The 19,453-nt window shown below is 37.9% G+C and overlaps 1 protein-coding gene across 4 annotated transcripts in view; it reads right to left on the bottom strand.

Annotated features, from left to right (window-relative positions):
* Positions 1-1,332: 1,332 nt before the first annotated feature.
* OSBPL3 (oxysterol binding protein-like 3) overlaps positions 1,333-19,453 on the bottom strand; it is a 37,514-nt gene continuing 19,393 nt past the window's right edge. For 2 of the 4 annotated variants that reach the window (XM_010017936.1, XM_010017937.1), the window contains 12 exons: positions 18,308-18,415; positions 15,775-15,909; positions 14,990-15,083; positions 11,675-11,925; positions 9,671-9,808; positions 7,284-7,347; positions 5,989-6,067; positions 4,972-5,116; positions 4,100-4,244; positions 3,631-3,757; positions 2,946-3,068; positions 1,333-1,429 (listed from right to left, as the gene is read on the bottom strand). In XM_010017936.1, coding sequence (XP_010016238.1) covers positions 1,333-1,429; positions 2,946-3,068; positions 3,631-3,757; positions 4,100-4,244; positions 4,972-5,116; positions 5,989-6,067; positions 7,284-7,347; positions 9,671-9,808; positions 11,675-11,925; positions 14,990-15,083; positions 15,775-15,909; positions 18,308-18,415 — 1,506 coding nt within the window. The remainder of the gene's footprint in view (positions 1,430-2,945; positions 3,069-3,630; positions 3,758-4,099; positions 4,245-4,971; positions 5,117-5,988; positions 6,068-7,283; positions 7,348-9,670; positions 9,809-11,674; positions 11,926-14,989; positions 15,084-15,774; positions 15,910-18,307; positions 18,416-19,453) is intronic. The other 2 variants (XM_010017938.1, XM_010017939.1) reach the window with 1 other exon arrangement.

Here is a 19,453-nt window from a genome sequence, read left to right as displayed (position 1 = left end):
TTTGAACTGCAGATAGGTAGGAATGCAAATTATGCTGTTAATGACCGTGGCATTGTGATTTGATGGAAAACCCAAAAATACTGCCTATCTATATAACTTTCATTCAAAAGTGCAACTTCTGCTACATGTGTTTCCTGCTAAATTTCTGACCTCTGGTTTAGTAGTTTCACAAATCTAGCCATATATGTGAAATTACAGGAAAGGGATGCAACTGATTTAGTGCAAGACATTTGAATATTTATCTGAACATAACAAACAAACAGACGAAGATCAAAGACTCCATACACTTCTCCATAAGGCAGATGGTAATTTTTTAAATATAAGATCTTAAATATGTTGCTTATTTCTTAAGAGGTAGAAAATATCAAAATACTAAGAAAAAATTTATAGCTTAAAACAATTAGTTTGCTTACTTTTCAGAAAGTCTTACTGTTGCAATTTTTAGGTTAATAAAAACAAATGAAGCTATGGAAGCACAGGATTTCGTGCTCTGTATAGATTTTACTTACTGGAAAAAGAGAGAGCTTCTTCATCTAGTCAGTGCTCAAGCAGTATATACACAAAGGATCTCCTCCTCTTGCCCTGTTGGGGGCTATAAATCCAAAGTGGAAATTTTTCCCAGTGGAAAATTTTGGCGAATCCTGAAGTTCTAGCACTACACTTAGCTGGGTACAGTTTACGTATAAGGCAGTGGAACCACTGATGTAAGCTCAGAACTACCTCTTCTGTAATGCTAAGAAGAAAACTAATAGAAACAAAAGCTTAATTAAATCTTTTGTACAAGCAGCAAAAGATCATACTCCAGCTGCCATCCTGTTTTAGCAATTTATACCAGCTCAGAGGCAGCCAAACTAACCACTGAACTGTGGCAGCCTACCTACAGTTTGAGTTACTAAGGCTTGCGCTCTGATTTCTCAGCACAGCTAGAGTACTGCTGATGCTACTGTCTCCACTGCAATTCGATAAGGCATTAAGTTAACTCAGAACTGATATTATTACACATTGGAAAAGTAGTGTAAAAGCTCCTCTTTTCCCTCTTGCTGTTAACATTCAGTACTATTTTATTAAATATTTTATAAAAAGAACTCAGGCTATTTATACATTCAAACAATCACTGCAATAGTCAGAGTAAAGGAAATGAATTATCGGATTCTAAATTAAGAACAGTTCTGGAGATATGCACATTTGCACACATACACACACCTCACACATATATTATATGTGTGTGTGTATATATAGATATATATATAGATAGGTAGATATATTTTATATATACTTCTTTAAAATCAGATCCAAGAATGCAGCACGGAATATCTTCATTTAGGTCCTTTTTCACCAGAGGACAGGATTGTCCAGTTTGGAAAAACCAGGTTCTTTTCTAAGGTCCATGTAGGTTCCATTGCTCACCCAGGAATCATCATTGGATTTCCTATCAAAGATTAAACAGAAGTCTTAAATGTAAAGCTTATATTTTCCATACATATGCTGTGTAATGCAGTGTAGCACTATGCACAGATACCCAATCCAGCACTCGAACCAGGTGCAGCCTTCAAACAGGGCAATATGGCTTGGAGAGTCGAGCTGGTATGTCTTCACTACGCGTTGGAGATAAATCTCAGCAGCCTAGTGTTCAGCTGAGATCAACACTCTTATTGCACTGTCACATGCCAGTGCTTAGCACTTAAAATTAAAGTTCATATTTATTTCATGGTCTCAAAGGTAGCTTTGTGTGGATAAGTGGAAATGTTCCTTTTAGCTCTCCAAAGATGGCTTGACACTGTTACTGCGTAGAGAGCCTATAAGCAATCAGTCATGAGGCAACTGTCACTGCACTAGATACCTTACCCTGAAGGAATCAGTCTGCTTTTAATCTAGTGTGCAACATCTTTGGCACAATAACCAACTAATCTTAAAATAAATCAAGGGTTGTGATTTGTTGAAGAGAGAAATCACTATTGAAAAGACAAATGCATAATTCATATCTACTCATAATACCGGGTAGCACTTTTGCTACATAGTAATTAAACTCTGTATTCTGTTATTTTAATCTACACCACAAATCTCATTTTTCAAATCATCATTGGAAGGATTCAAATCCTCATCCTTATTCACAATTCTCATTGTGAATATACAATTATTAAGCATTAGACTTTGCCTCTATCCTGCTGGAAGCAACAGTTGCTTCTCTTTAGCAGGTGTGACTGTCGTGACGAGTTAGCTCACCAGCTTGCCAGACATGTAGTGGTTTAAGCCATTCCCTTTTTGCACCTATTCTAAACGTTTCTGTGTTCCTCAAAAGTACATTACCTATGTATCCAGAAAAAAATTAGGATCCTGGATTTGTTAGCTGTGATATACAGATCCATACAACATTAACCTAGGCTCCAACTCTCCCAGTGAAGAACTGGAGGGCAAAGGCCATGCCCTACCTAGCATTCATTTTTGTCTTTTGATGGCTGAAGTCTCCTGTTAATTGATTTACAACAGGAAGAAACAAAGTGCCCTCTGAATGATATTTCTCTGCCCATGAAATAGGGGAAACATGTGTAAAAATAACCCTGGAAATGAAAGGCTCCAACTCCACACACTTCTGCACAAGGCGATCCCACTGAATTCAGCAGAAGTTCACAGAGATAATTAAGCTGAATCCAGCTACTTGACCTTGTTTGAAGGAATCAGAGATTCTATGCTCACTCAGGCAAATTCAGATAAGTTGCCATCAAGGTAAAAAATTAGAAAGAAATTCAGGGATGCATTAATGAAAAAACAATATATAGTTCTGAGTTTTAACTAAGTCTGGAGGTTTTACATTCCCCAAGTAGAAAAATCAAGACTACAGAAGAAACCTGAAAAAAAAAAATGGAGCCCACTCAGTGGCAGGCTAGAACCAGATCTATAATAAGAATTGCAATACATGGTAGTACATATTAATTATTATGTAGTACCTGAAAAATCTAGGCTGATGCTCTAGATTGTTTTCTTCCAGCACCTTCCGTCGTTCTCTCTGTAGCTGCTCAATCCTCTGCTTTTGCATTTCAGCTCCTTCAATATTCCCTTCTTCTAGAAACCTGTAGCACCAGCAGCAATAAGAGAAACAAATGGCGTTCATGTTCCCCATCTTTGCCAGGTCCTCTAGAGCTCCAGAATCTAATCTTTACAGCAGGCAGGTCACGGTGTTTGAAAGATGAACAGCCACATCTGCAGGCAACTGCACTATCAGAAAGCACTTCAAGAAAAGTAACTCTGGTGACAAGCTCAGAGTCATAGTAATTTTGTATTCTTTTGCTTGGAATTTAGCAACAGTAGAAATTCCACTGCAGAGAGAAGTTTCAGGTGCCTCAGTTTTTGGCTATTCACAGTACACTCAACATCCAGTACCTGAAGTACTGAAGTTTTAACATTTTTTGAAAGGTAGTTATCTAGAAGCATCCAAGAGCCAATTTTAGGAAACACTGGTCCATAATGACTAGACCAACTCCTGATAAGTGATTAAAGCGTCCGTTTCAGATGTACATTAACGTAGAAATAGAAACATACTGCAGGTATCTGCATGTAATAGGTGGAGCTTAGGGTAAAGTGAGCACACAGAAGATGAAGAACTACTTGAGGAAGGTATTTAAAACTTCTTACCTTTGGTCTGGCCTAAAACGTGTATCAGTGGATGGGAGTAATGACCTAGTTTGCAGGTCCAGTTCATTTAACTCCAGTGCAAACTGAGTAAATCCATACCACTGTTCATAACCTTTAGGCATTGGATCTACAGAAGAAGAGAGTACATTCAGAATCCCAATTAAATACTATTATCTTTAGAAGGAAAATTCCAAGCTCCCCTCACTCATTTGTTCATTTCAATACCCACTTCATTCCCAAATATGAAAATGAGAAAGAATGGGGAAAATGCAGGAAGCCATGGTATTAAGTTTTCCATATTATTAAAGTTAAATGATGTATTCTTTTGGTCTGCATTTTAAATGCTGACAAAAATCTAATATTTGACATAGAAATAACAAGAAGTTGGAGCCTAATAAAGATATTAAAATAATAAGCTTATTCTCAAGCAGATGTTAAGTTCTGTACGTTAGCCATTCTGATCACTAACTTGCTCTCCATATGCAGTTTGAAGATGAACTCGTCCCACAGTATAAACTTTCATGCCACTTCCCAAAGAGTCGATGCACAACTTTCCCAGATTTATCCATGACACTGCCTTCAATCTCATGTGCATTTGGATTCCAATACTTTGCCTAGAATTAAGAGGAACAAGGGGAAAAAAGGTGCATAAAGAACAAGTGTGAGTGATTTTGCCATGTCAGAAGCACCATGCTGTAGAGTGGTTTTCTGAAATGAAAACTGCTAATTTAGGTGTGCATTACAATATCATCTGCAAACAACTGCTGTTAGTACTATTATCCAGCTTATTAAAATACTAACATTGAGACTGTATTTATTTTGTTTGCCTTTTTGGGGGCAGTACTAGATGCTTTGTACTGCAGCAAAAGCTTTCAGTAACACCACAGCCTCTCACTTAAACTCTTCTGAAAACCTGCAAAGCACCGTGCCTAAGCACTGGTTTTATAGTTGGTGAATGAATGTAACTACAGCACATGCCAATGGGTTAGCAGGAGGCATGTGGTAAACCACTGTCCACAGACACCTTGTGCCTACCTCTCTCATCAAACACACTAGTTTTTTCATCATATTTCTTCCTTCCATTTCCTCATACTTTTCTGCATCTCCAGTGGAATCACCTGAGAAAGCTGTTGCTTCTCTTTCTTGTCTGGCTCTACCTACTGAGCAGCAGTTCCTTCAGAGTTAAAGCTTCTCAAAGAACCACAAGTAATTACAGCAGAACTCTAGGAAAATAAAGCTCGTAAGCAGTTGTACTGAGCTTCAGCAAAGCATCCACACACTGCTGCGTCTGTTAGAAAAGGCACTGACTGCCAACATTGCCGTGGTTACTGCTGTGGTTACCTTTATGAAAGTCAGTTTGCAGTGGCAAGTGTCATCGTTAAGGTTTTTGATGATGATCTCTCCATAGTGTTCAATCCATCTTTGCCCACTTAAAATGTTATGGATGCAAGATGTCACCTTGTTCCATGCAAAATGGTCTTTAAAACTGTAAGAAAAATACACACAAGAAAAATCTCATTCTATGTTCAAATGAGCTCTCAAACTTGTCGGGGCAAAAGAAAAGAAAAGTAGAAAACTTGATTAAAAAACCCCACAAAGCCATTTTTTTCCCCCTACACCTTCTCAAAAACAAACCCTATGACAACAATCCTGTCTCCCAGAAAACCCCTTAAGGGATTTTAATGGTTGATCTGTAATGGGCACTCAGACAAGCCTGCATAGGAACGCTGCAGATTTTATTTTATTTTATTAAACTATACTCAACGCTTACCTACAGTGGCTGCTTACCTCCTTAGATAATAAACAACAGATATGCAACTGGTTCTGTTTATCATTTACAGTAATTACTTATGCAGTGATGATGGCTATCGGCCTCACCTACAAACCAGGACCCCATGGTGTTATGGTCTGTACAAATGTAGGTACAAATGACAAGAACAACCCCAACACTCTCTCCCACAAACCCAAATTCAGGCAAAAGAATTCGTATCTTCGTCTACCATGCAATTTGTCCCTGTGAGTTTAAAATGCGTGAAGCTTTAAACTCAACTGAAGTACAAAACTACCAATTTTGCTTTTTTTCAAGATACACAGGAGTAACGTTTTCTATTTCATCTTTTGCTTTTTATAACCTTCAGAAGAGTTACTGCTTCTGTTTTATGCTTCCATTTTTGGTTTGGTGAGGTTTTTTTCTCTCTCTCCCCTCCCCCCTTTTTAAATTAAATCTTAATCAGTAATTCTTCCAAAGGTCTAATACAGCATGACATTGCTTGTTCTCATCCGGACAACTGTGGCTCCAGTGTGTGTAAGCATGTCTGTGCCTGTGTGTAAACAGCAATGCACAACTGCAGCACTTACGCTGGAAGAGTTACATGTGTTGTACCAACTGGAACAATTTCCATGGATTTTCCCCAAAATTTGTTTTTCCATCTTACATCTGAAACAGGAAAAGGAAAGAAAAAGACAGGTTTGGTCATAGGCATGGGTGAATCAATCTACTTCTGGGATCTACTTGATTATCAAGTAATGAAAAATAACAAACTGCAACATAATAAAAGTGTTCAAAGAATGCTGTGGACCTTAGAACATGAACATGGGTTTAGGGTTTTTTTTCATTATATAGTGGATTATTGAAGTAACAGAGGCCTAGGAGTCCCCTCTCAAAAACTTTTTCAAAAGCGAGGAATTCGAATAAGCTATAGACAGCATACATTTCTCTGGAATTCATCTGGTTTTATTAAGACAGGCTGCTATTCAGTCTTATTTATACAGTATTCAGTTACTGAATGAATTTTTGGGCAGCTTTGCTTTTTCACCATGAACAGGACTCTTGTATCTTTGTATTTGTTTACAAAACAAAGAATTAAATTGAATAATGAAATCCAAACTAATGTCAGAGTTCCCATTTCTGTTCAGTGTGGCTCCATCTGTAATAACTCTCAACAACCCAGCAGAGTCATCATAACAGAATTAAAGGTTATAATATGGCTACATTGCAAACTGGAAAACCTCTGGGTGAAGGATTTTCACTGAGTTAAGAGGCATAGTTATGTTCTGTATACACTCCAAAAATATCCAGCCACACAGGAACTGTGACTGGCTGACATCTTCACCAGCACCACACAGCAAACAAAGCTCAACGCACTTCTTTTGAAACACAGTGTTCAGAGTTAAATAGCACAAAATCTTACATACTGTAATAATGTCAGCAGAGAAAGACAAGGTAAATATATTTATCCTTGCTGTTATGCTCATTTTTGGAAATTGTTTTCAGAACAGGTTTACAGGATCTGCCAAAGCTCCAGATTTAACTTGTAGTTTTTCACACTGTGTTCCAGCTTGTTTGTTTTATAAATAGCTTGAGATACAACTCCTCCTTACTAAAGAATGCCCCTCAACAAATCTGATTTTAAAGAAATGCAGATATTTATACATGAAGAGATCAATGTTATTAGAAAAACGAATATTTTTCTAATAGCAGAAGATCCAAGAAAGAAACGTGCATGTACATATAAGCTAGCATTTCTTGAAGTCATTCTAATACAATATAAGTAGGGATTTTCACATTTTCCAAGTTTCTGGATGCTTCATTTAAGACATACAATGAAAATATTCTGAAAATAGTAAAAGTAAATGATAGACTGAAGAGTTACCTTGCCAAAAAGCAAAATTCACAGATTCAGCATGGCATGCAGAAATAGGTGGGTGGTGACTGACCTAATAGCAAGACATGAAAGGGAGGAAAAAAAAAGGATGGACATATTAACACTTGAGCAGTCATTTCAGTTTGGATTCTTTAGTTTTTCTCTTTAATTTTTCATTCATACATGGCATTTACGATTTGAACATTTACTTTCCCTTTGCAGTTGTGTCCTGAAGGGGGTGTCAGTGAGATTAATAAGATACTGAGACCTAGGAAGCCTTGAAAGAAATGGGAAGTACTTATTTTAAAAAGCCTGTAAATTTTGTTCATAGAGTGAAAATCGAACTATGCATTTTGTACCTTGTCTCTAAGGTGATAATTATATTTACCCTTAGGATCTCTTAATATATTGACAGAAGCCACACTTTGAGCACACAGGCAAGGATAAAAAAAACCAAAGGGACAAATTCTTCTGTACAGCAAATACCCACAAAACCCTGACTATGAGGGATGAGGCAGTGATCAGAATCTCTGAGGGGGCCATGGGTGGAGAAATCAAGCCATGAAATCCCATCTAGCAACCTCTACCAGCAGTAGTGACACCCCAGGTGCTAAACTGTATCCACACACACTGCATTTTATTAGCTTTGAGTAATAGCACACACATGAATTAGGGCAACCACCAAAACAGCAAAGCAAGGACTGTGAGTAAATATACAAATACACAGTGCAGACTATTAAAAGGAAATAGCAAATAATGAAGTAACTGCAAAAAGTGAAAGCAACCACTCCTCTTTGGCTGTAAATTCACCCTTCTGGTTGAACATACAACCAACTGACCAGGACCATCTCTTTGATGTGCAATGCCTACAGTTCTTTTGACAAAGACAACTTTATTTTCAAGTCCAATTGCTATTTCCCACTATGAATTTAATTTCTGAAGCACCTACGTGGCTCAAATGAAGTTTTACTTTCCACTGACCAATACCCAGCCCGACCTAGCAGCGATCTGCCCTTCTGGGTAACTCCCCCCTGTTTATATACTGGGCATGACATGCTGTGGTATGGAGTATCCCTTTGGCCAGTTTGGGTCAGGTGTCCTGTCTCTGCTTCCTCCTGGCTTCCTGTACCCCTCCTCACTGGCAGAGCATGAGACTGAGACTGAGAAAGTCCTTGATCAGGGTAAGTGCTACTGGGCAACAACTAAAACATCGGTGTGTTATCAGCATTGTTCTCAGACTAAAGCTAAAACACAGCACTGCATCAGCTACTAAGGAGAAAAATAACTGTTACAGCTGAACCCAGGACAACTAATTACTCTCAGCTATGCCCTAATCCACGAAGATCAACACTCTCACGGCAGCAAGATTAACCCCAGATGTCACTATAATTCATGGGTTAAACTTAGCTCTTACTTAAACTGTTATAATTCTAGAGTAAGGTCATAGTGCTAAGTGGAGTTATTCTAAACTCACTCTAGTAATAGAACAGAATCTCTGCTGGGTTTTTTTTTTGCTTGTGTTTTACCTCTCTATTCCATGGATTACATACTATCTGCACTAACACATTATCTAGAGTAAGCATCAAATGCTTGCACAAGCAATAAGCAACAACAGCTCCTGATGCAAAGAGAAATATTTAATGCTTGCAAGCTGCATGAAATGTTTCCCCCTATGCTGCCCTTCCTTCCTAATATTCCTCCACCCCATATGATTATAGTAACCTTACCACTCTATATATTGCATCGCTTACATGCTCGTATTGGAACAATAGCTGTTAACAGCCCAAGTCCCCTCATGTATTAATATTCCTCTTTAGAAAAAGCAGCGTTTGACCTGATTTATTCATAAACAGTCAGACCTTGATATGTTGTATACATCCTTCATCTAGTAGGCTGTGGCACCAGATCTGAAAGGCTTAGCCCATAAAGTATTTGGATAGAAAGCAGAAATATTCATGGTACCACAGAAAATACTAGTGGTTGATTGACTCACACAAGGGATATATTTGTTATCGAAGAGGACATTAAACAGCTGAAGATACAGTACACACAAAAGAAAATGACAAGAATGTGAATGCTTGTTGCAGTCATGATCAGATTTCAGCATGGGGAATTGCACTCTACTTAAACAAGTTATCTAGTTACTGGAGTAGGCAGCCTGCCAGCCTTTTCTGCTTCAGTGTCATCTGTCGGTTGTCATGCTCCATCCCAGAGTTAGCAGACTTTCCTCAAAATACAATTTCCTTCATATATAATTCTGCAGTGTCCCTTGAGTTTTGCTGGGCTCAGGTTAAAGTAATTTTGTATTTTGCTATTAATTCCAGAGGATTCCAGCCATGCACTTACAATTAAGCAGTGTATCGAGTAGCAAATCTAAGGGTTGCAGCATACAATACCTGTTCCGCAAAGAACTGGAAACCCTTATCTTCACGAATACATTCATAGGTTTCTCCAAGCACAGGATTAAATGGCTTACTTCCAGCTCGGTAGTAACTGGAGGCATACGCAGAGACTGCAAATGCAGCTATATACACCTGGGAATAAAATGTGGAATTTTGATTAATTCATTTACTGCAGCCATAAACAATTTTTTCCTATACATTCTGATTTAACAGAAGGAAAGAAAAATAAGGTCTTATCCTGAGCTCAGATTCTGCACTTTTCCCATCATTTATTTGCAGGCTACAATAATGCATGCCTCCTGCAAGTTAAGCACTAGCTCACACATTAGAGAATTGAGTTTTCAGAAAGTCATTCAATGGTCCAGGGATGGAATTATTAGGGTCAAGCACTGCAAATTTCATCAACTGAAGACAGCATTTCTGAAACCCGTTTGAAACAGCTTAGCATTCTGCAACAGCTAAAGCAGTAACCTTAAAAATCACTGTTAGATTTTGTATCGTAACTGGCTTTTACAGGTATGGTCTGTGATTCTATGGATCTATGGACCACCCTTTCCTAAACATGGCACAGGAAGTTGGTTTTCACCAAGTTTGTTATTTCTAATGCAGCTTGAATTGAATTGCCTTTTATCTACTATTACCTAATTATGAAACTGTTCCAAATTTTTGCAGTCAACTCAAGCATAATTCCTCCTAAACCTGAGGAATTAGAATCTGGGTTTGTTCAATTCAGGTTCCTCTTGTACCATTTTTCTCCCTTTTAATTTCCTTTTCCTCATCTTCCGAAAGTGTATATGCTCTCCTTTTTCTAGAGAAACTAGAGAGTTTTCCTAGAGAAACTCTCCTAAACTTCTCAAACTTACGCTACCTCAGAATGGCTATTTTATGAACTATTGCAATTTCTATGCAACAGCTAGCATTAGTTTTGCCTCAGGAATTTTTCAAAGGCAAAAAATACTTCATCCTGAGGTAATTTTCAGAAGCTTGGGTGTGGGAAGGAGGGAAAAGGCTTCTTTTCACTCCCATATGAACAACTAACTACTGCTCATTTCCTTTCCCTTTTCACATATGTTCTCAAAGGAACAAGAAAAGCTATGCAATGAAAACTCCAGTTAACACCCACACCCTCTGTCTTGAGAACAGACACCAAATTATAACCCTTACAGAGTGTCAGAATGGAGCAAGAGGCTTTTCAAACAGTATTTATAACACAACTATTTACATTCATTTACATTCATACCTCATGTTAAGGTAAGATATATTGAGTTGAAAAGGCTTAATTCAATTTAAAGGACAATCTATAGCTCACATTTAAGAGAATTTAGAGAGCTTTGAATTCTTTATTTATGGGCTTACATATTAAATAGCTGCTGTGCACCTGGAAGCAGAACAAATGAAATGCATTTGTCTCTTGTTCTTTTGCCAAATGCTGAATTCGGGGTTCTGCACTGAACGAAGGTGACACCATTATTGTTCCCAACATACATTCATATGCCCTGGTTTTGAGATCCTTAACATTTTGTACCAAAACTTCACAAAATCAGTTGATAAAACAAATGGAGCTCATTTAGTTAATATAAAGATATCACAGTAGGGTAGGACTGGAATATCCAGCACAAATGTGTTACCAGATTAGACAGCCTTAAAAAATAAAGGATATATTGTAGCTTTCACACTGAAGAGGGAAGTATATTAGTTCACAGCCCTCCTAATCTTACAGAGTAAGAGCTGCAAAACAGAACTAAATTATTCTTCTGCTTAACCTTGCAGGACAGCAGGTACTCAAGGAGAGAGACTTCCTGACAAAGCAACAGAAATAATGCAGAAGAGTGAAAAACGGTGAGTACATATGTACTGATAGACGTCTGCAGAGTCTGCCTTTCAGCTGGGAGAAAAAAGATGGAACAGAACATCTTCATTTCTTTGGCAGATTGTTTTTACATTTAATCTACTCTAATTACATCAAATGTTACTAAATATCTGGAATAACATATTTACCATCCGTTCAAATGGGTTAGGCATATGTGCTGCTTTATCTAGTAGTTCACTGTACTCCAGCTCCTCACAGAGACGCTGAAGGGTGTTAAGTGGCTCATTTAATTCAACAGGCATGGCCACTTTGGAGAGATCCTTTCCTATGTTATTTCTCAGGATATTCCATAGGCTGATGTTACTTGTATTAGGACATGGAGCTGGTAAACATGTTCTCCGTTTAGAATTGCATCCAATTCCACTTTCAGAAACACAGTCTGAAAAAGAGGGAAGTGGCAGAACAAGTCAATTCACTGCCTACTTAAGTTTCATCCCCTTTGCAAACGGACATTAAAATGCAACCAGCTCTTTTCTGTCAAAAGGTCCTTCCACACTCACAATTCATTCAAGTATTCCAAGTGTGGTTTGAAGATAGCCTGTTATAAAAAAGATAAATTTAAGAATAAGATTTTAAACTTCTGTATGTTAACCAAGGTAAATGCCAGGTACAAAAGATACATAAAAAAATTACCTGCCTTCCCCTTAAAGGCTATAAGAAAAGCTTAGTCTTTCCACTGAATTTGAATGAAGAAATACTGTAATTATTTTATTTGTAACAGAGATGGATTCCTATCTGTTTCAGGGACATAATACCTCCCTCCTTGACAGAGCTTCAATTAAGTCAACACTTCTCAGAAGGCAAAGCGTAACTTACAGTTCCAAGCATAATAACAACTCCTTCTTATCTTTTTCTACTTTTTTGAATATTCCTACCAGGGAAATTTATTGCACCACAGATTTACACGCAGGCTTTTCCACAGTGCTCCCCACAGCACTTTGCACTTCAAATATTTCAGTGGTTAGCTTTAGATATACCCACATGTTGGGGGAGAAATGGCCTGTTTTAAAGGTGGAAAAGCTGATGCAACTGTGGAGCTATGCATTTGCTGAAGATAAAAAAAAAAAAGTCTTATGTCAAGAGTCCTTGACATGAATATCTGAAGTCTGTGTTACCACGTCAAAGCAATTGGAACAGGATAAAGTGTGCCACAAAATGATTTGTCACAGGATCAAAATCGAGCTACAAGCTTCTGCAATAGGCGTTAGTCTGAAGTGATTACATTGCTTAACTGTACATCAGTCTCATTTCAGAGGAATACAGTTGCCACTACAAGAACATATTTTATCTTTAAACAGCTTTCGAGGCACCTAGGAAGCTCCTGCTCTAGAATGAGTTACCATTTGGAGACATTCAGGTATAGCCCCAGTCTGTCAACCCCTGTCCTCATCTGGCTTCCCTCACACACCTTTGTTGTGGGAGGAGTTAAAACAGCACTGGGCAGCACTGTGCTGCACATGCCAAAGAATCACTGCCCTTAAATGCATGATTTCAATCAGTATTTCCTCTGATGGTCCAGCAACATAATAAGCATGATACCAGCAGTGCTTCCAAAGTGACCAAGTACAGATAACCACAAGGGCTAACTTCTCCATCACTGCCATGTATGGCTCATGCCTCAGATGGTAGTTTTCAAGTGTAATCAACAGCCTAAAAGTTTTGAGGAAGAAGTTTCCGTCTTTCCTGCCACTCACAAAATAAATGTCTTAATATCTCCTATGACCAAGTTACTGTAATGAGGACAGGTGAACTATCTGCAGTCTACTGCCTACCTCTTCCATTTTGCATAAAAATGGCATATGAATAAAAAAAATAAAATCTACCTGAAGCAATTATACTATTAAGAGTTAAAAGGTTGGCTCCTATATTCCCTCTTGAAAGAATTTATTTAATAACAGAACAGACAAAAAAGAAGTATGTTCCCTTAGATACCTCAGGAATGAGTGCATATCTGGAGAAAGAGGTAAATGCAAAAAATTAATCCTTGATCAAAAGAGCTCTCCAAAATGGGATTTGGCTATGCCCTTTGACAGCTTCTGATTAAAATATTATACAGAATATTAACTGAATGAATTACATATTCTGGACCAGCCCATTAATTAGGGTAAACCAGTGACAAAACAGAGTAGAGAAACAACTAATCTATTCAGATACCACATTTTCTATCCAGTGAAGTTTACCCACCCCCATCAAAAGAAAAGCCCATGCAGTTCTAGTTTGCAAGAGCTGAGACAAATAGCCAGCAATAATGCTGAAGGAGATTAAGACATCTGACCTCCAGCTAGACTCAATGACTTTCAGGGCCAGACTGGACTATTATCATCATCTGGTCTGACCTTCTACATTACAGTGGCCAGAGGATTTTATCATAATCCCACAATTTATGGTTCAGCTAAAGCCCTGTAGGAAAAAGACATCCAGTTTGGTATTAATGGGAGTGGCAGGCTGCCCAAAGCACAGAAATACCAAGTAGCAGAAGCATGTGGTGGTGCTGCTAATACAGAAAAGCTTCAGTAATAGTCTTTGATACAAGAAGATGAACAGCCACACTAGTACAGTTTTCTAAGGTCCAGATCATGAGATAAATAATCTTTATTTTTCTACTTCATTTTAAACAGTTACAGAATACCACAGATCTCCAGATGTATCAATCCCAAGTTCATAGGGATCCACTGGTCCTTTGAGACGATCAGGAAACAGCTGCTAAGTAAGAAACCACCATTCAGCATTTGTGAAGATAGAAATATATGTATTGATAAAGTGGGAAGAACACTGTGGTTAGCTGAAAGGAGTTGAACGCACAAACCCAATTAGTTTGTTATGACCAATTCATCTCCCTCTTTTTTTGATTCTGTCTCTAATTAGCAAGACAGTTTAATAAACATATGTACTAATAAGACTGTCATGATTAAAACATGCAAAAAAGAAATCCTTATGGTCATACACCAGGTCTACCAGTGTGTAATTATTCTCAAGTTCCTTTAAACACTGCGTTCTGCTAAAAACAACAGAGTGCAGTTGTTAAACTGCAGACTGAAAAAAAAACCCACCCCAAAACCAGACTGACAAGAAGAAAATTATTTTTTGGAAAAAAAATTTAAAAAAAGCAAGCAGCGAGGCCTTGCTACTTTGAAAAATCCTGTAGCCATGAAAGGAACTGAAAAGGAGTGGGAGTTGCACCAAAGAAGCCAAGAAAATAGGTGTTTCTCTGCTGATACAGAACGACCATGCTGCTTAATCAATGGTGCCTAGGCTCTGTTATGCAGGTTAGCCAGAATGCACTGTTCTAAACCAATCTGAGGCTGCAAGAGAAAGAACCACAGGCTGTTTACATCTCAAAACTTGTAATATCAAATTATTTCTAGAAAGAGAAGAAAAAATATCCAAACAAAAATAAACAAAGAAAATTCTCATAACATGGTATAATAAAACACTAAACTTACCTAAAGTTTGTCGTTCATTCTCTATGTCATTGCTTAGGTTATCTTCTGAGACATTATCACTGATATCACTTACATATGAGTCATCATCTGATACCTGAGTGTGTGGTGGAGAAATAAGCAAAACAATCACACATTAAAATAACCCCATATACACATGAAAACTGTTACTTTCCTCTGCAATTATTGTTTTAATGGATTTGAACTATTTAAGCTGTGTTTCAATATTACAGAAACGAACTAAGAAGTCCTAAGAAGATACAACTGAGTTTGGGAGAGATCACCATCACTGAAAATTTGACTATTCTTTTAGTGGAGACGTGCTTCATCTTCTTGGCCTCACATCTAAGAAGGCTTTGCTCATATGGGAAGCCAAAGTTTTTACGGAGTCTGAAACAGCTAAATGAGCTAATAAGTTTCAATATGCATGACATCAGCCCCAAAGTACCTACAGGCACCAGAAGGACAGCTATGAATATATTTCTACAATACAATTTCTGGAGCACCTGTATAATGACTTAAGGCAGACAGTATATGCAATATCTGCATACTAGTGACCTAATGTCCATTTGCTTCAATTGCATATAAGACTTCTCCATAATAATTACATTTTATTGTGAAGATACAATGACACCAAATAAATATAGGCAGCATATTAGCTTCTTAAATGTTTTGAAAATTTTCCTTTTCTGGCAGTCATCTGATGTGCAGCTAGCACTCAGAAAGACCATGGGTCAAGTAGCAGATAAGAAACTACATAAGAATTATGTCAATCTTAATGCTCAGACCTCATTTTCTGAAGAGCTAGCAGACAGTAGGACTTCCTGTGCATCAAAAAATTCTGTGAGAGAGTCAGCTATAGAGAGTCTGCTTTCATTGGAGACCTGGTGAACCAGACCTCTGCTCTCTTCTCTTGAATTTTCCTGTTTAAAAGAAATAAAAGGTTTGAGAGGAGAAGCACAACAAATAGCATTCAGACATGCAATTCTAGCCACTTAACTTAAAGAGCTGTATTGTTATTGCACATGCTTCTCTCCAATTTAGTCAAAGATAACATGTGTTTCAAAGAGGGATTTAAAACCAAAGTAAAATAGACCACAGAGAAGAAAAAAAGAAGAAAAAATACCCCAATGCATATTCAATACATGGCTTTTGCTGCTCCAGGCCTATTTGACTGCTATGGAGATCTTGGTAACTCCTCCCATGAAAGCCCTACAGATCACTGGCATAAGCAGAGTCCCAGAAGGTGGCCTAGCAAAACCAGTGAGGCTTGGTTCATTTTACAGATGTAATAAAAAAATGGGAGAACATTGTGCACTATTGTTTTCCCTGGTAACTCCAACAACGCTAAGGAAAAGGACTAGCTGACCCAAAGGAGTATATAAGCTGCTCTAAAGATTTTCTGCATGAGATGATTTACTAACTTGTAACCATGGCTGCCCTATCATAATTTTGCAGGAGGTGTAGTGGTTTACTTTCAGAACAACATAATAATCAATCTGACAAGTCTATAATCAAACTGACGAATCTTCTTTCAAAGCTTTTCTGCTGGTAGATTTTACTATAGGATGGCATGTTATTTAGTATGTGCTAATAATGGTGAGATGGTAATAAAGCAAACTGCTGTCTTACAAAAGACTTCTTTTTTAATAAATACTTCTGATATAGCAGCAAGAAGAGGAAACCTCAGCACTGCCTCTTGTGTGGGAAGGCAGTTACACTAGCCTACAAGTTAAAAAAACCCCTTACATATGTGAGCATTGCTACTGGGCATGTTTCCAATACCATTTTGAATCTGAGAAGGGAAGTGAGCACGAAAGGCTCATAAAAGAACAGCAGGTTTTTATATCTATCACATGACAGCTTAAGGTTGTCTCCTATCATGTTCCCACTCTGGCATGATAACAACGTACATTGCCCAATAAACAAACTAAACTTCACCTTACGCAAAAGCTCAAGATACTAGTTTACATTGCTTCAATTTTCACAGGTTTATCACAGCACCGGATGTATCATTTAGAGCCAAGTTTTGTGCAGCAGCCCTGTCTTCCTCACAGCAGCAGTACTGGATCACAGTCCTCCCACAAATGCAAAATTAAACTTCTCCAGTACAAGAAATTTCATCCTTAAGTTCCACCCCAAACCATGACAGAAGGAATTTGTGAATTGAACCTCTAAAGGACATTTTGAAAGCTATTTTTGTGTGTGTGTGTACTGCATAGAACAAGTATCAGAATCTATTATCATTGAAAGGACCTCCACTAAAGGAAATAAAGAACTCCTGAAAGTAAAACCAACAGATTAATCCCTGTATGGATAACAATTTAAGCGTTGTTCAAATTCTCATGGGATTAAAAGCAGAAGGCATTAGAACAATAAACTATCTTAAAGAGGAAGAAAAACCCCAATAAGAATCACCAAAAAAGCCCTGAACAGCTCAGTACGACCAAAACACAGCTCTACAAAAAGAGAACTAAACCAGAAGTGAACAGACGGAATGACTAAACGGTCTTTAAAAATAAAAGGAAATAATAAGTTATATAAACCCCCCGAAGCTACATCCACTCAAGTCCTAATGAAAGATGTACAATACAAGCACAGCAGAAGTTTCTGTATGAGTTAACATTTAGGAAAATCCATCAGAAATAGCACAGTTCTTGCTTCCCTCACTAGCACCATTAACACCTAGATCCCATGACCTATAAATATACCACATTCACATGCATTCTGCAGGAAGCCAAAGAAGTGTCTGAAAATCAGTACATCTCCAACTGGCTAACTGGGTATGTAGAAGACTCCCTGTCTTCACACAAAGAAAACTAAATGGCAGAAAGGGCTCTTGTACATCTCATATTTTGGATCCTTTCATGGAAACGTCTGATAGTTGTTCTAAACCTTACATGATCCACACTGGTAGCCACTGTTCTGGGCTAACAATATTTAAATAGGCAACAGAAAGTAGTACAGAATTTGAAAGTAAGGAATAACAGGGAGAGAAACAGTGGTATGACAGTAACGAGGCAGCAGCTCTGTTCATGCTGAATGGGAAGCGGGCAGGAGGCAAGGGAGAACACCAGGAACCACTAGCAAAAAGCAATGGAAGTGTGCTCAGGAAAACTGCTCACGAGGAAAGTCTTTGAAATCAAATATTACACAGTGCATCATCAGAAACAACTCATAATCACGAAAGCGGACTCATTTTACTAACACAATACACCATAGCAAAAATGTCAAGAACAGGACAAGATGCAGCTATGCAGCACTGTCTAGGCATAGGGGCTTGAAGAACACACATCACTGAAAGAGGAAATCCATACCTACCTTCACCAAATCTGGACTTGATTTTGCATTAGATGCTGAATCAAGGATCATAGATTCGGCATGTATTCTGCATAACCGGTCTTTAAGATCTGTGTTTTGTGCTATTGCCTGGAATATTTAACAAAAATATTGGGGATATAAAGTTCTCTCAACTAATTTGAACTTGGCTTTATTGTGTAAAAAGGGGCTAAGAGTATTTAAAGTGCAGTATAAAACACCACCACCATATGATTTTTTACTGGTCCAGCAAATAATTTATCCCAAATGTTTCAAATCTTGCTCCTCGTCTCTCAAATTAAAACTATTTTTGTTCAGTGTGAGGGAAAAGACACATAAATGGAGGAAAAAAGCCAAAGGTGGCTGGGATATTTCAAGTTAGGAGGTTTTGCAAGCTGATTTAGTAAGTTATAGATGAATTTTCGTCATGTTTTTTCTTTTCAAGCTCCCTTCACCCCTATCTCCAACCTAGCCTCTCTCCACGCTAATTCTTACTCTTGCCACATTCAAAACCATTTGATATTCCCATCAGCCTGATAGTTCCCTTTGCCTTCCACTGACAGAGAAATAAGACTTAAATTCAACAGGTATGGTTTGTGTCCTACCAGCTTGTAATGGCAATGATCAGAATAAAAAGCCACTACTGCAAACTCATGTTTGTTGTATTTATTTACTCATGCTGGATGCATCTCAATTAGAGCAGACTTTAGGAAGAGAATGCAACTCTGCCCACAATAAAAGCATCTCTGAAAGAAAAGATTGGGTTACTAATTTTGGAACACTACTGAAGACTTACTGCACATTTTAGTGATCTGAATCTATCCTAGAATGTGAAGAACCCTGCTGTTTACACATCCACTTTGTCCTATAAATGCTTCTGATTTTGACAGTAATTTTTGTTGGAAATAGCCTTGAGGACAGGAAAGACTGCAAGCTCAAAGTGCTGATGGAGGGGAGAAAGTAATTTCTGGCTTTACATATGTGTGGTCTGAACTTGACACACAGGCATACATCACTTCAGTATCAAGTGTTCAAGTGGACAACACTGTATTACACCCACACCAAACAAGTACGAAAAACGTATTTACACAGCTTTCCTGTAATAGCATCTTCCAATTTTCATTGTTTGCTACAAAGTTTTCTTCCTTC

Source organism: Nestor notabilis, unplaced genomic scaffold (assembly GCF_000696875.1).
Source record: "Nestor notabilis isolate BGI_N333 unplaced genomic scaffold, ASM69687v1 scaffold28447, whole genome shotgun sequence".
NCBI lineage: Eukaryota > Metazoa > Chordata > Aves > Psittaciformes > Psittacidae > Nestor > Nestor notabilis.
The sequence above is the reverse complement of the archived record's forward strand: the minus strand, read 5'-3'. Positions and strand labels throughout refer to the sequence as shown.